The sequence below is a fragment of the Vigna umbellata genome, chromosome 5, assembly GCF_029865625.1.
Source record: "Vigna umbellata cultivar VRB3 chromosome 5, Vumbellata_1.0, whole genome shotgun sequence".
Lineage (NCBI taxonomy): Eukaryota > Viridiplantae > Streptophyta > Magnoliopsida > Fabales > Fabaceae > Vigna > Vigna umbellata.
Genome location: NC_142169.1, coordinates 41,492,294 through 41,509,674, shown reverse-complemented (window position 1 = coordinate 41,509,674; position 17,381 = coordinate 41,492,294). Strand labels below are relative to the sequence as shown.

Below are 17,381 nucleotides of genomic sequence, written 5' to 3'. Positions count from 1 at the left end.
CTTGTGAATCACCTGTATAATGTACATCTCAACATCAATCCATATCAAAGTATCATCAAGCATCACTTATCAAACAATCACAATTATAGGCAAACCATCATAATAGACAAAGTTTCCAATTGAGTACATCAAACCCTATTCTAAAACAACAGTAATTAAATTCAGAACACAAAACCAAATAAAAGCATAAGTCCTGCTCTAGTCATGATAACATTCATCAGTAAATGCTATCTCAGCTCCCCATCAATCTGAGCTGTCATCTGTATCCTCTTCTTCTTCTTCATCTGCAGCATCCTCAAATGCGTCATCATCATCCGCTTCATCATCTTCTTCCTCCATCTCCATAGCTGAAGCTTCAGCTGCTTCAGCTCTACCTCCTTGTACCTGCTCTTCTGGCCAAGCTACCACATTATGAAATTCCTCCATAGTCCACCTGTGTGCTGGAGGTGTATCATACATTCCAACAATCATCTCTGTAGTAGCCACCTGCCCTCTGTGGATAGACTGTAACTATGCACCTATAAGAGACATATACATATCCCTCATTTGGAATGGTTCTGCTTCATGTGTCTCAACAGATGCCCTACTCTGTGCTTGCCCTCTTTCTCTGCGAGTACGGCGTGGTGGAACTGGTTGAGCTGCTTCATCGCCTCCACAATATTGTCTATAATAAGCCTCATCAATTGCTTTCCTTGGTCTTTCAAAAGGTGGAGATGAAGTATCCACCCCAGCTATCTTGCAGAGGTGTGTGATTAAGGACGGATGTCCTAAGGGTGCTTTGTTGTTTGTTGTGTTAGCACACACCCTTATCTCATCAGCTATTACCTGTCCAATATTGACATTCAAGTTCCTGATTGCACAATAAAGGAGGAGTGCCCTACTAAGAGTAATGTCTGACACATGAGAACATGGCTGAATGTTGGCATGAGAAAATGTCATTCAATACTTTGCAAGAGGAGTCAAGTCAGTTCTCCTAATGTTTACCACAACGCCAGTTCTATTCCTTTGAAAATGTCCTCCAGGCACACATAAAACTCTCTCTACATCCTCAAAATCAGCTCCTTCTTCCATACAGAGAGCAAACTGGCACTGCTCACCAGCCCACACAGTATCCAATAAGTTGTTGATGGAATCAGGATCATACTTGATAGCATGGCCTCTGACATAGCCCAAGTAATTCTCAGCTGGATAATCACCAATCTTTCTTGCATTAGTGTAGAATTCTTTTACCACAGCTATATTGGCAGGTGAAGGGTATGTGGCTAGCTTTCCCCAATCATTCCCTAACAATTGTTCTCCAAATTAAGGAGCAAAGTTAGGTATCATTCCAACCTTTCTCTCCATCAATAACCTCCTATCTTGGACCACCTTGAAGTGCTTCTCATGTTTGCGAGATAGGAACCTACTAGAATGGGGTTGTTCTGGTTCCTTTTCTTTTCTTTTGGATGCCATGGTCTTAAATCTTTTGCCTGAAGAGGATGCCATTCCTACATCAAACACAGATACCAAACCACAAAACATGTTGTTAATCATTAGTAAAGACACAGACAACACCTTATTTCGAGGCTAAACCACCGCTGAGGGTCAAAAATCACCCCTCAGCGCCACCAGTGTAACAATCCAGAACACAATTAAGCAAAAATCTGTTATCTGTCAGAGTACCGCTCAGCGATAATTTACCCATCAGCGGTAAATCTGCAGATTCTTGAAAATCTCGTTTTAACCTATCCTAACTCCACCCACATGCAAATTTCAGTTTTTCAGCTCAAAATCATTCAATTTAATCGGTTCAGAGTACCGCTCAGCGATAATTTACCCCTCAGCGGTAAATCTGCAGATTCTTAAAAATCTCGTTTTAACCTGTCCTAACTTCACCCACATGCAAATTTCAGTTTTTCAGCTCAAAATCATTCAGTTTAATCGGTTCAAACTTCAATTAAATCTTCAAATCATGCATAGAAATCAAAACCCCTAAAGATTCAAATTCAAGAACCCTAGAATGAAAAATGCTTGACTTACTTGGGTGGAGATGCTAGATGCACTGAGAATGCTTTCAGGCTATGATGCTCTCTCTTCCTACCCCAAACTTAGATGGAATTAGTGATAAAATGAGTGAAAGAGAGATTTTCTCAAGAGGGATGAGGGAAAAGTTGTAGAGAACCTTTGAAAAAGTATGTAGGAGTGTGTGTGCAAAGAAAAATCTGAAAAGAGACACTAAGGCGCAGCTTATGGTATAAAAATACCCTAATGGGCTCGGGTCCCGCTTAGGGGCAACCTAAGCCCAGTCTACGACACTACCGCTCAGCGGTAGTTCGCCGCTCAGCGGCACTTTCGGGAAGTGCTCTTCTTCTTCCTAGCTTAACCTAGGTGCCTCCTACCCATGCCTCTCACTTACTCCCTGCAATAATATGCTCAGATTACTCATGCAAAATCCTATTATGCAACTACAGCAGAACAAACAAAAATATAATAAATCAACTGGGTTGCCTCCCAAGTAGAGCTTGTTTAACGTCACGAGCCTGACCCAATATCCACCAGCACTCATCAGTATGTGCAAAATTTTCTTACCAACACCCATCAGTAGGTGTAACAAACCTAGTATCCTTCAGTGGATACTTAACCACTTAGCATCCTTCAGTAGATGCTATATCCCAACAAAATATTTACAGAAATAATGTCCAAAAGTTCAAAATTACATCACCAAAACAAAAATTAAAAGTCCTTAAATCACTGGGTTGCCTCTCAGCAAGCGCTCTTTTAACGTCATTAGCTTGACCCAATAAAGTTCAAGTTCCTTCTTCCTGGTTGATGTCCATATTCCACCAACTCCTCAACTGCTTCCGGTGTACTGTTTTGACTCTTCTAGAATATGGAGACTCTATCTCTATCATCTCTTTTTCTTTATAGCCTTTCACAACCCACAATTTGTTTTTGACTCGCACAAGTGTACCCAGTTGGAGTTGTTCTTTCATCCAGTCATCAGGAACTTTCCTTCCTCTTCCAATCTTCTCTTTTTCCGATACCTGAAACAATAAACAACGCTTACCTTTAACCTTGGGCTTTTCATCTTGAGAGCTAGTCATGAGTACATCTTGAAATGCAGCTTTATGACTAGCTTCTTCCTCCTGCATCTGCCTCTCATCTTTGAAGACATCTACAACAACTCTCTCTTCTCTGTCTTGGAGCACCACTATACCTTCGTTCACATCAATGATAGCTTTGGCCGTTTTCATAAACGGTCTTCCAAGAATAATGGGTATCTTTTCAGTCTCCATCTTCATCACCACAAAGTCTACCAAGAACTGGAGTTTGCCCACACAAACTATAATATCTTCTGCTATTCCACAGGGTTCCTTTGAAGATCCATCTGCCATTACTAAGTTAACCTTTACAGGTTTCACATCAACATCACCGATCTGCTCTAGTAAAGAATAAGGTATCAAGTTAACACTTGATCCTAAATCGAGTAAGGCTTTGTTTATCCTCTTCTTCCCTATTGTGCATGGAATGGAGAAACCTCCTGGATCTTTTGCCTTTAGAGGGAATGGCTCCTTTTTAACAGCTTTATACTTTTTTGTATCTTCCTCTCTACGTCTTTTCCTTGTAGAGACTTCTTCTTCAGGTTTAGTATAAATTGCAATTTGTTGTAGTATCTGATTCCAATGTACATCATTGTCCACCATCTTGAATAATTCTGTAAAATCAAATTGCTTCTTTTGATTCATTGGAAAAGGAAAAATATCATTACTCTCTATCTCTCTTCTCTCTCTTTTCTCTTTTCTCTCTTTTTTTTCTCTCTCTTCTTTTTCTTTTTCTCTCTTTTCTCTCTCTTCTTTTTCTTTCTTTTCTCTCTTTTCTTTTAACTCAACTCTCTCATCATTTGTACTCTCCACCACTTTGCATTCTTCCCTGGGGTTAACCTCAGTATTAGCCCCAAAATTTTTGTTTGGCCTCTCTTCCAACTGCTTGGTAATCTGACCCATTTGAGTCTCCCAATACTTAATAGAAGCCTTAGTTCTATTTTGAGTAGACTCAGTTTTCTGTATGAACTGATTAAGAGTTTCTTCCATCCTTATTGACCTTTCATTTAGTATAGCCATCTGTTGCCATAAGGTTGGTTGTTGTTGTTGCTTATTGAATTGCCTAGTTTGTCCAGCTTGCCCAGTTTGTCCAGCTTGCCCAGTTTGTCCGTGACCAATGCTTGGGTGTGGTTTCCACCCTTGATTAAAATTCCCCTGACGGTATTGATTGGCCATGAAGTTTACATCTTCTAATGCTTCTACTGGAAAAGCGCATTGACCATTGATATGGTCTCCTCCACATACTTCACACAACTGTGATTGAGCCTGTGCAACAGTCTTTAACTCTTTTGGTAGTTGTGCAAGAGTTTTCGTAAGAGTCTCTAGTTGTTGAGTTAGTATCTTATTTTGTGCTAGCAAGGCATCATGGGTTTGTAATTGTAGAACTCCTTTTTGTTGTATAGGAGCTCCTCTTTCACTGTTGAGCTCATTGTCACTAGTAGCCATATTATCAATGATTTCTGTAGCTTCCTCTAGAGTTTTCCATTTGATATTTCCTCCAGCTGAGCCGTCAAGCATCATCTTGGTTTGTGGACCAAGACCTCCAAGGAAGGTTAGGACTACTTGCACATCATCAAATCCATGCGTGGGTGTTTTTCTTAATAAGCTTTTATACCTGTCCCATGCATGCCCCAGTGATTCTTCCATGCCTTGCCTGAATGATGAAATCTCTTGCTTTCCTTTATTTACTTTTGATTGTGGAAAGTATTTGTTTAGGAACTTGGTCACCACTGCTTCCCACTCTGTAAAGCTTTCTTCTGGAAAAGAATTTAACCAAAGCTTAGCGTTGCCTCCTAGTGAAAATGGAAACAAGCTAAGTTTGATTGCTTCATCCGGCACCCCATTTATTTTCACCGTGTTGCAGATTTCATTAAAAGTTGTGAGGTGCTCATATGGGCTTTCGTGAGACAACCCATTAAATTGATTACTCTTCACCAGTTGGATTAATGTTGGCTTAACCTCCATGTTGACTGCATTGACCCTTGGTCTTGCTATGCTGTTAAAATGTTGAGGTCCAACTATATTTGTATAATCTGCAAGAGTTCTTCCGGCATTATTATTCTCCATATTTTCAGTGCTATGGTTAGAACCTTGTGGTGATGGTTGTAACAGAGTTTCCGGAGGAGGAAAAAGTTCTCTAGATGTACGGATTCTTCTCCTCCGTATACTCTCGTCTAAACCTTCAAGAAGAGGTTCTGCAGTTTTCTTGCTTCTAGTTCGGATTGCTTCCTGCATACACAAGAAAACAAAACCCTAGAAAAATTGGTTAGCACAAAAAGATATAAAAGAAGATATAAGATCAGAGATAAGAAGATAAAATAAAAACAGAAAACATAAAAATAAAAACAGAAAAATAAAATAAAATAAAATAAAATAAAATAAAAACAGAAAAAAATAAAAAAACAGAAATTCAAAATTCAAAATTCAAAATTCAAAATTCAAGTCAAAGATAATCAATAATCACACAAATGAACTAGTTAAACCACGAGTCCCCGGCAACGGCACCAAAAACTTGATGACAAATTTATGAACACCGAAAAACGGCGCCACAAACTTGTTGAACAATCAGCAAGTGTGACCGAATCGTATCAAGTAATAAAACAAGGTAAGACCAAGTATCGTTTTCCCAAAGGACTCACGACCTAGTTTAGCTATGTGATTTGTTGATTATTTAAGACTTAAGAACAAATTGATTATAGGTTTTTAATGCAAGAGACAGTAATTAAATATGTATGCATGAATTTGATCAATGGAGAAAACAGAATACAAACACTTCAATGAATTAGATGGATGAGTATGTTGTTGGGGTTATCAATTTCATCTTATCCACTCTCATATATTTTCAGGAATTCATCATTCTTATCATCAATGCTAATGTCACTCTCTAAATCACCTTGCAAGAAGGTATATCCCTAATTACGAGTTCATACAATTCCTAGCATTCCTAGTAATTAGTTCTTAATGTTCAGGAGCATAAAGGCAACCAATATGCTATTGGGAGAAATTCCCCGGATCTAGACTTCCCTGTACGTTCCCGTATCGACAAAATCAATAATCATGGCAATGAATGAGTTAAACAAAGCAAGCAATAAAAGAAAGCATATATCTTAAGATAAGACATTAAATCAAATTCCATATATGAGAGTTTCACAAGACTACATTGATTCCCCAACAACAATACAAGGTTTAGTTCACCATATTCATGGTGAAACTAGATGAACAATAATGAAAGAATGAAAGATAAAACCCTAGAAAGAGGAGGAGGTAGCCTGAGCATCCCAGATCTTCTTTCAAGGGGTGGAAAAGAGAGTGTTTGCTTCGTCTCTGCCAAAGATACAAACCCTAGGACGTCCTAAAGCTTATATATTATTCTAAAATTACAGAAAATTAGGCCCAAGCCCAAAAATAGTGTCGCTCAGCGGTAAACTACCGCTCAGCGGTAAGTGCGTGAGTTGTTTTTCTCCCCTCAGTGGCCTTTTTACCCCTCAGCGGATCCAACGTGACTGCTTGAGTGTCGCTCAATGGTAAACTGCCGCTGAGCGGCAGTTGCGGCTTCTCCTTTTGCACTTTTTGATGTCTTTTCTGATTCCATCTCTGTCCTTCTTCACTTCTTTCACCAAATTCACCTTAAAACCTGCACAAAAACACTGAAATCAAGCATAAACCTGTCCAGCTCTCTTACTTCTAAAAATATGACCAAAAGCATGATTTCAAGCTAGTTTCTAAGTGTTAAAGGTTGCTTTTAGTATCAATTTTAAGCATGAAAATAACAGTTTTTCAACTGTTATCAATGACAACAACTCCGCTTCTTCAGGATCAGGGAAAATCAACTCATTCTTGCTACAGTCTATAAGGATATGATTGGCAGATAACCAATCCATTCCTAAGATTACATCTAAACCTTGTAGAGGTAAAGATATAAGATGCACTTTGAACCTACGTCCTTCTACAACTATTGGACATTGAGGACACAACCTCGATGTTTTTATCAATTTAGAGGCTGGTGTTAGATACCATAAGATCATACTGCAACTCTTTCACGGGTAGGTCCAACTCTTGAATAAGAGTTTCACACAAAAAGGAGTGTGTCGCTCCAAAATCAAACAGCACATTCAAGTCTCTACCAGCTATAATACAACATCCAATGATGAGATTACTTGATTTGGCAGCTTATGCTCCCGTCAAAGCAAAGAGTCTTCCAGTCGCTTGTGGCCTATTGTCAGTCCTTCTTTGTTTAGGCAGTTGTTGAGGTTGAATTGTTTCTCTTCTGCTAGAGGGACAGTCTCTAGCAAAATGTCCTTCTGCTCCGCAAAGAAAACATTTTTTGTGCATAGTAACTTGTGGACAAACGCTCTTCAGATGAGGTCCTCCGCAGATGTAACATCGGATTATTTTCTGTTGAGGTTGTTGCTGATGAGAATTCCTCTAAGGCTGCGTTCTTTCATAAGGTCGGATCCTTACATTCTGTCCAACTCGTGACCCAGATGGTCCTCCCACCCTTTGTGACTTATGCTGAACTTCAATCTCACTTGTTAACCTTTCTGCAACTTTGGCATGTTCCACTAAAGCAGAAAACTCTTTAATAGCTAAAGGGTTCACGACTAATTGTATGTCTGCTCTTAATCCATTTTTAAATTTCCTGCACCTCCATTCTTCATTTGCTGGTTGGGTGTAGAAACGTCCCAAATGTTTGAACTTGTCTGCATACTCAGCTACCGACTTGTTACCTTGCACGAGCTACAAGAACTCCACCTCTTTTACATATCTTACACTGTCCGGAAAGTACTCAGCATAAACCTTATTCTTAAAAAGTTCTCAAGTAATAATCTCACCACTTTCCTTTAATACTAGCTTCATGTTGTTCCACCAGTGTACTGATTCTCCAAACAGCTGATACTCAGAGTATGCCAACCTAGTTTCTGATGAACAATTTTTCGCATCAAAAATCTTTTCCATATTTCTTATCCATAGATCAGCCTCGTCCGAACTTGTCCTCCCATTAAAAGTAGCTGGAAGGTGTTGTAGAAAGTTTTCTAAGGTCCATTCCTGAACCCTATGAGGTTGAGCTTCCAAAAACGTGTCATTCTCAAATAGTTGTCTTAAGCCTTCCACATGTTGTCTTTGGCTGGCTTCAGAATTCAGCCTGGCCGTTTCTAATTGTTGTAGAGCCGTTTCGTGTTGTTGCATTAAAGTAGCGCCTTGTTGTTGATGAGCATATGCGATAGCCTCTAAAGCCCTTGCCAAGCTAGGCATATTAGAGGTTTCACAGTTGGGTTGTGTGCATGTCATTTCTCTGTTCACACAGAGAATTATTGTCATTATGATTCATAATATGAGTTCATAGGATAAATCCACAACTCTTAGGTCGTCTTAAGGACGAACCTCTCTGATACCATTAATGTAACATCCCATAATCTCACACTTGACCATAGTTGATATATTGTAGTATTACATTTAATGTAACATCCCATAATCTTACACTTGATAATTCATAGTTGATATATTGTAGCATTACACCACCATTCACAATGAATATAAAGGATTTCATACATGATATATATATGTTTTAAACTCAGATTTCAACTACAAACTCATAAATATAATTCGAACTCTTCTAATTTATTCTTCTATCTCTTTCTTCATTGGCACTGAATCGGACGACATTCCTTCATCTGCTCCCATATAACAAATTATACGATCATCGCACAAACACAAACAAGTAGGGTGAGCTAACATGCAACAAATCATTTATAAAACATGCATAATTACTTTGATACACTCAACAAACATCATATAATAATTATGTCAGACACCCTCATACCATCATACAACAATCGCACCATAGACACTCATCCCATCATACCACAATCCCTAATAAACATTCATCCCATCATACCATAATCCCTAATAGGCACTCATCCAGATGATACATTGATGAGCGGGCACGGGAGGTTATGCACTTGTGATGACCTCTACTTCTCCTTACAAATACACTTCCAAAATACTCCATATCATCCACAAGGTTAGTCCTCAACACTATGTCCAAAACTGGCACATAGACCAAGACCTCCTACCCCTCTCACCACATAACTCATCCTTCTCTACTTGAGACCGGATGATTATTAGAGTATCAGGATAACCTCCAAAAACAGGACCCTCAACATCAACATATACACTAATAGCATGTCATTACATAATCTCTCCATGAGACTCATATCATGCTCATATTCCTCAACTTATACTATACCATTACAAAATCTCCCCGTAATACTCATATCATATTCAGATGCATAAATTCAAATCCAATATAATAAAATACAATCATCACATAAATCATACAAAATGAATATATCACAAAATAAATTAACAATAATATAATATCACTATAAATGGTCACCAGAGAAGAGTCAAATGTTTGACGAATCAAACTCACCATAAACGCTAGTACATATGACTAGTCACAACTTACTAGATGTGACCAAGGCTGCTCTATGATCAGGGATGTACCAACTCCGGTTTTTAAGATTCCTCTATCCTACCATCACAAATATAACCTTAATATAAACGTTCTTGAGAACTAAGAAGTTGAATCTGACATAGCCGGTTAAACATCTTATCCTTTCAGAAAGATTAATCAATCACATATTTTATATCAATTGAGTATATTGCATAATAGTTTAATAGTACTTAATCTGTTCAATAGGATTTGAGTTAAAAACCTATCGAGTAGACTTCCAGCGAAAGAGTTTGGCTTTGCACCACCGAAAATTATTTTGTCCTTTGTTTTGATATATATATATATATATATATATATATATATATATATATATATATATATATATATATATATATATATTCTAATTAATTTATTTATTTTATAAAAATATATTTTTGGAGATATGTATTTTACTAAGTTTGAACCCATGTCCCTAGTGTTACAAGGTGTTTACCATTTCAGTTACTGTAAATTTTTGTTTAACTTATCACATTTTTATTTTGTATATAAGCTTATTAGTTATATTTTTCATTCATAAAGAAATTTATTACTACAAGAAAATACTACTATTTATTAAAATGGATAATTTTAATGGACTTTACAGAATTATTTATTATTTATTACGATTTTTCCACCATGTTATTTTTTATACCTATTTTTAGAGTATGTGGTGTAAAAAAGTTCTCTTTATTAACTTTCTGCCACCGCATCATCTTTTACACTTGATAAATTTGAACAGGTATAAACAGACGCTATAAAAAGTCTATTTTGCAATAGTGGTACACTAATATCGTAAGTTTTTTAATAATTCATTTGTTGTGTACACTTAATTGATTTTACTAAGTTTCATAGCACTTATTTCAATGTACACATAACTTTACAGAGTGGTTGAGACATATATATTCAAGGTTGTAGGGAACACATGACGCCTCTAAAAAGAAGTTGTAGTTCATTGCACCAACTCTAAGTAGTTAATCTTTCATTATATAAATACAATTATAAATTTTATCAAACTTTATAAATTTAACTTGTAGTGTTCACGTCAACCGGGGAGCTTTGAGTGTGGATATTATGTCATGAGGCACATGCAAAAAGTTATATCCACAAATGTCGTTGACTCATGGAATTTGGTAACGTGAATATTTTATAATTAACATCATAAGCCATTAATATTATAACTTGACTCAAACTATTCATTGTGTAGATATTTGATGACACGTCTCCAATGGAGCAATATGTCATAAAGGATGTTCGGGAACAGTGGGCTGCATTTCTTTTGACATTTTGTAAATGATTAGATGTATTCAATTTTACATTTTGAGTTTAGGAACTATTCTAAGTGTAACTATGTTAGAAAATGTATTCAGGAACTTTGTTAGATAAAAATATTACATTGAGGACCTATTTTGCTGTGTATTCATAATAGAAACAATATTGATTATTTAGAGTGTATTCTGGGAATGAATTTTATGCAGGTCTAGATATGGATATTAGCACATATAGATTAAATATTAAAAAAAACGATACTATTTATACTGGTTCTAACACCAACAGGTATAAAAGTAAGACTATTTTATAAAAATGTGATTTTTTTTTCCAACAAAATTCGTAGTAAAAGCAAATTTTTTAATACCTATTCTCAAAATATCAGGAATAAATAAATGAGACTTTTACACTTGTTATGAGGAAACCGGTGCAGAAAGTCGAAACTTTCCATACTCCTATTTCTATACCTGTTCAAAAATCGATATAAAAAATTTTAACATGTATAAAAAGCCATTTTGTATATAGTGTGTATATTATTTCATAACTATACATGTGTTTCTTGGACATTCTAATTTGTGCTTGTGCAGTGAAAAGAAGCTTAGTAACTCGACTATAGAAGATACATGATTATTTGTCTAATGCTCCACAACTCTATAGGTGCTTAATTGTGGATAATTCGAACAATTTCCAATGACAGCGAAGAAGCTAAGGTTATAATCGAATGATGATATGTTTTACCTGTACTCAATAACCAATTATATTTGTATTAGCACAATTTGTTCGGCATTAGTCGAGCAAATATTTACTGTTGCTCATAAGACTGTGCAACGACAATAGTTTCAATTTATTATTAATTAAAACGAAAGAATATATTTTATGTCTATCTATCCATGATCGACAGGCAAAATCTTTTATCTCTAATACATTTGAGGAACAAGCAAGCCGTCATGGCCACAAACATGCTTCAAGTACTAATAACCTCCTTTATGAATCATTAAAATAAATATTAATTCGTTGTTTTATAATTTACCTTTTGGAAGAGATTATTAGTTTCATTACAGAACTATCCATAAGATCCATAAATAAGTACTTATGCAGATGTCATCACCAACAATAATCATTGCAAATAGATCAAATTTCTCAGAATTTATTTATTTTTTACATACATCAAAACTTATGCACTCAATTCTCGTGAACGTATTTAGCGGTTGAATAACTACCTGCACCAGTTACGCACTTTTCAATAGAAAATGAAATCTTAAACCTGCAGGTTCCTGGGAGCTGTTTCCATTTTTTGGGATAAAACCCTAAATTTAGCAAAGTGTCATACATACAAGCACAAAACTTTTTTGTGGCTGAAGGATTGTTTGCTTTTTTAAACTCGTGAGCAGCTCCAGCACAACATCTTGAATCTGGAGGCCCAGTGTTTTCATTAGCCAAATAAGGCACACATGGACCATACATTGGTTTATACTCGTAACACATGTCAGGAAGCTGACTTTCACCTAATTTTGTCATAGCCAAACTATAAGCTATAACAAACATGATCAAAGCCAAAACCTTCTTCCCCATCATTTTTTTTAATCATATATGCTTCTTTGCTTTCACTCTCATCAACTTGTAGGACCATGTTCTTAGCATTTCATTTATATAGACTTAATATTAAACTTGAAATAGTGCAAATAATTTTTATCACATAATTCAAACACTTAAAACTAATTATGATTTATGTATATCCTTCCAAGTTAGTGCGTTACTATTTTAAACATTTAATTGCTCAATCATTTCAACATTAATTACATCTTAATTAATGTCTATCATTACTATTATTAAGGTTTAATAGGTTCGGAGGTCTCTATATTTGCGGGTTCGTTTCAATTGAGTCCTCCAATTTTGGAAATGATCAATTGGGTCTCTAATTTGGTCAATCTGATTCAATAATAGCATTTTCGTTAAATGCAGTTAACGACGTTAACATTTTTAACAGGTGACAAGCTGAGGCATCCAAGTGGCATCCTTGGTGGATTTTTAACATTTTTAATTGTTAAATATATTAATAAATGAAAATATAATTAGAAATTATTAAACATATTAAATTATTAAACATATTAAGCAATGTTTCCTATTTTGGGGTAGCTTGTGTCTGAGAAATTGGGAAAATCTGCGAACTTAGGGTTCGTTGCTGGAAATGGCATTGTGCTGGCATTTGGGGAGCATCGCTTTTGCGTGAGAAATTAGTTAGACATAAGCTTTCATTGTATAAAGTTGTAGTGATCTATCAGTGGTTTTGAGTAGAAGCAGGTAATTTTTGGCGGTGAATCACGTGGAAGAGTTTCGCGAAGGTCGTTGGAGGTGTAGCACGTGTCCAGGTTAGTAAATGTTTACTTCTTTGTATAATTTTGACAATGATGCATGGTCAGTCGTGGTCCCCCATGTTAGAAGTGGTGTGGTAGTGTGTTATTTATGTTGTTGTTGAAATTGTTGTTCAAAGTGGTCCCCCATGTTTGAAGTGTCGTAGTAGACCCTAATTGTTGTTGTGCTTTATATTGGTGTTGCAATGTTGCAATGTGGTCCCCCATGTTTGTTTCTTGTGCTTTTTATTTTGTTTAAGTTATGTTGTAGTTGGTCCCCGTGTTTCCTTGTCCTGCTTCTAATTTTATATAATTTTTGTTGTCGTTTTCGTCTTATTATTTTATAGGATATATACTGTTATAGTGTATTACATGGAGGATCATTTTGAAGTTGTTTTCCACCATGGAGGTCACTTCATAAACGATGGGCCACTTAAGTATGAGGGGAAAAGTACAACTCTGTCTTTTGACCCAGACGTGTGGAGTTACTTCATTATAGTCAGTGTAGTAAAAGGACTTAGATATGATGGATTTAAGGAGTTGTGGTATTGTGTAGGGGGGAGGGGTTCTGTGTTAGATGATAGGTTAGAGGCTTTGTCTGATGATAGAGGAGCCACGCACATGATGAACTTAGCTAGGCTAAATGGAGAAGTTCAGTTATTTCTTGTCCACACAGTGTGTGAACCTGAGATCGCACACTTGTTAGAAAATGTTCCACATAATATAGGTGAAGAAGAAGTTCAACCTGTGATGCATGATAGTGATGATGGTGAGTGTGAACAAGTTCATGATGAGTGTCAGGAGGTAGGTGATGGTGAGTGTGAAGTTCCTGTTTCAGAAGAAAGAGCTGAGGGAGATGATGTTGTAGAAGGTCAAATTGAAGCTGAATGTGATGTGGGTGAGTCCGAAAGAGATGATGTTGTAGAAGGTCAAATTGAAGCTGAATGTGATGTGGGTGAGTCCGAAAGAGATGATGTTGTAGAAGGTCAAATTGAAGTTGAATGTGATGTGGGTGAGTCTGAAAGAGATGATGTTGTAGGAGGTCAAATTGAAGTTGAATGTGATGTGGGTGAGTTTGAAAGAGATGATGTTGATGTTCGTAGTTGGAGTTGCAGTGGTGAGGATGCCAATGTTGATTGCAATGTGGATGTTCCTTGTATGGATGACCTAGTTGACTGTGATATCCAAGAAGAGGTAGGGCATGGAGTTGGGAATTGGTTTGGTGAAATTGAAGTTGATGTGCAAGATGATGGACCATCACGGACTCGTATTTCCGATAGTGATGTTGAGGATGGTATAAATACTGAAAATGATAGAGGTATGTTTGATGATAATTGGGAATCAGAAGAATTGGTTAGTGGAGGAGAAAGTGATGGAGAAGATGATGAGGAAGAAAGTTATGGAAAGTTTGTAACATTTACTATGCCTAAAACAATGGTGGATTACAAGTGGGATTTGGGCACTTACTTTGCTAACAAGCAAGATATTCTGGATGCCATGAAAACATATGTAGTAGAAAATGGGAGAAATCTAACATATGTTAAAATTGATAAGAAGAGAATTAGAGTGAAGTGTATGGGTGCTAAAGGAAAGTGCCCCTGGATGGCATATTGTGGTTGTATGAATGCAGTACGAACGTGGCAATTAAGGACTGTTGTTGACAACCACACTTGTAGTAGAGAGCACAAAGTCAAATTACTTAATTCCAAATGGCTGAGTAAGAGGTTGGAGAAAATCGTGAAAGAAAATCCCAAAGTCAAGGCAGGGGAAATTCGTGACAAGATAAGTAGAAAGTGGAATGTTGGTGTATCTAGATCCATGGCTTTTAGAGCAAAGTCCATTACTTCAGACCATGTTGATGGGTGTTTCAAAGAACAATATAAAAGGATCTATGATTATGCGAATGAGCTCTTAGCTCGTAATCCTGGATCCATAGTGAAGGTGGAAGTGGAAGAGAATGTCGATGGCCATATTTTCAAGAGGTTCTATGTTTGTCTTAAGGCCTGCAAGGACAGTTTTGTGTCCTGCAGGCCAATTATAGGGCTGGATGGTGCTTTTTTAAAAGGTAAATATGGTGGTGAATTGCTAACTACTATTGCAAGAGACGCAAATGACCAGATGCTACCTCTAGCATATGCCATTATGGAAGTAGAGAATAAAGAAACATGGAAATGGTTTCTGGAACTTGTGGATGAAGACATTGGTGGGGAGGCAGTACATGCATCATTAACATTCATATCAGATCAACAAAAGGTTATTCACATGCCCTTTTTTTCCTAAAAACGTATTAAACCTTTCCGTTATTATTGATATGAGACCTTTAACAACATTGTCAATTTCAAATTACAGGGCTTAATGCAAGCTTTTGAAGAAGTGCTCCCTACAGTTGATCATCAGTTTTGTGTTAGGCACCTTTACGCAAATTTCAGGAAAAAATTCCCTTCAAAGCAGCTAAAGCGGATGATGTGGAAGGCAGCTACAGCAACTCATCCAGAAGCTTGGGAAACCGAAATGAGAAAATTAAAGGAAGTGAACCTCGAGGCCTTCAAATACCTTATAAAAATTCCTCCCAGGTATGATAATATTTCCTAATCTCTTGAAATGTGATTCAATTCATAGTTGTGGAAGTGGCAGACTGTGATACCCATATTTCCTAATCTCTTGAAATGTAGATACTGGTCACGATCAAGGTTTACCACCACTGCTAAGTGTGATACTTTGGTAAATAACATGTCAGAGGCATTCAACAGTGTATTGCTGCATACAAGGTCAAAGCCAATCATAACCATGTTGGAGGATATCCGCCTTTACTTGATGAACAGATGGGCAACAAACCGAACAAACATAGCCTCATTGTCTAGGGTGATTTGTCCAAAAATCAAGAGTAGACTTAATAAGGAGTCCCAACTAACCAAATTTTGGATTCCTAGGTAACCATAATATATTTTCATTTATCATGTGTTCAACAGTTTAAGTGTATGTGTACTTTCTGAATTTTAATTTTGTTTTTTCAGCTGGTCAGCACTGCAGCTGTTTGAAGTTCGTCATGTGTCCCAAGCTGGCGACAAGTTTATAGTTGATATAGACAAAGTTGAATGCACATGCAGGAAATGGGTTATCTCGGGCATTCCATGTTGTCATGCGTTGGATGTTATGAAGTTTCTGAATTTAGATGCAGATGACTTCATCCCTGTTTGTTTTAGGAAGTCAACATATGAAGAAATGTACTCTTCCATTGTGTATCCAATTAATGGTCAGAATATGTGGGAAATTACCCCATATAATGATGTGCTCCCTCCAAAAAAGAGAATATTGCCAGGGAGGCCCAAGAAGAAAAGAAGGTTGCAGGAATGGGAGTTAGTCAAGGACGAAACAAGAATGAGGAAGGGTGGTATACATAAAAGATGTGGCATTTGTAAGGAGCTGGGTCACAACAGAACTTCTTGCCAGAAATCAACCCAAGATGGTGAAGTCAACCCTGACCAAACACAACAAAGCAACCCAACAAATGAAGAAAACATACCATCATCAAATCAGCCTTAAGCAAGCAAGCTACAACCAATTCTGATGTTTACTAGCACAATTGCAGCAGTCGTTTTTTGTACCTTGTAATGATGTAAAAAAATTCTGATGTTGAACCTTTTGTGATTAATACCAGTTTGTTGTAATGTCAACTTTGCTTTTATGGAATGTTATCTTTGCTTTTATGGAATGATTCATACCAGTTTGCTGTAAGCTTTTGTTATTTAAGAAGTTTTGTCTTTAACTTCCTGTGTTTGCAGTGATTAGTTCTTTAAGAAGTTGTTTATCTCTGTGTTTGCAACACAAGGAATAACTCAGGGTTAATGGGATGACCTGATGAGTCTAATTTAAAATGTCAGCAGCTCATAACTCAAAGCTCTCAAAAGTAGAGCTGAAGCCAATAGTATCTCAGCAATGTATCTGTGGTCTGAACAGGATAACAATGTTGTAATTTAGCATTATAACAATGAAAGTGCTTATTCTATAAATTGAAACTGCTTATTCTATAAAGATGATTTAGCATTATAACTATGTTGTAATTTAGCAGTAATTTTGTACCCAGTATATGGACTGGATTTATAACAACTCTTCCATTTCATTCATTTCATTAATTTCATTACAACAGACCAAACCTACAACAAAGTTACAAGAAATCATCCTTTCCTC

At 36.7% G+C, this 17,381-nt stretch overlaps 1 protein-coding gene across 1 annotated transcript; it reads left to right on the top strand.

Annotated features, from left to right (window-relative positions):
• Positions 1-12,982: 12,982 nt before the first annotated feature.
• Positions 12,983-16,953, top strand: LOC124846754 (uncharacterized). Its single transcript, XM_088091756.1, has 5 exons — positions 12,983-13,211; positions 13,541-15,446; positions 15,543-15,766; positions 15,866-16,123; positions 16,208-16,953. The coding sequence occupies exons 2-5, from the start codon at positions 13,566-13,568 to the stop codon at positions 16,734-16,736; spliced, it is 2,892 nt and encodes a 963-aa protein (XP_087947882.1). The 5' UTR covers positions 12,983-13,211; positions 13,541-13,565; the 3' UTR covers positions 16,737-16,953.
• The last annotated feature ends 428 nt before the right edge of the window (positions 16,954-17,381 follow it).

Excerpts from the sequence above, each read along its gene's own strand:
- LOC124846754 (XM_088091756.1), top strand. The coding sequence starts at position 13,566 with ATGGAGGATCATTTTGAAGTTGTTTTCCACCATGGAGGTCACTTCATA. Across the intron at positions 15,767-15,865 it reads CTTATAAAAATTCCTCCCAG|ATACTGGTCACGATCAAGGT; the intron begins GTATGATAATAT and ends CTTGAAATGTAG. Across the intron at positions 16,124-16,207 it reads ACCAAATTTTGGATTCCTAG|CTGGTCAGCACTGCAGCTGT; the intron begins GTAACCATAATA and ends TTGTTTTTTCAG.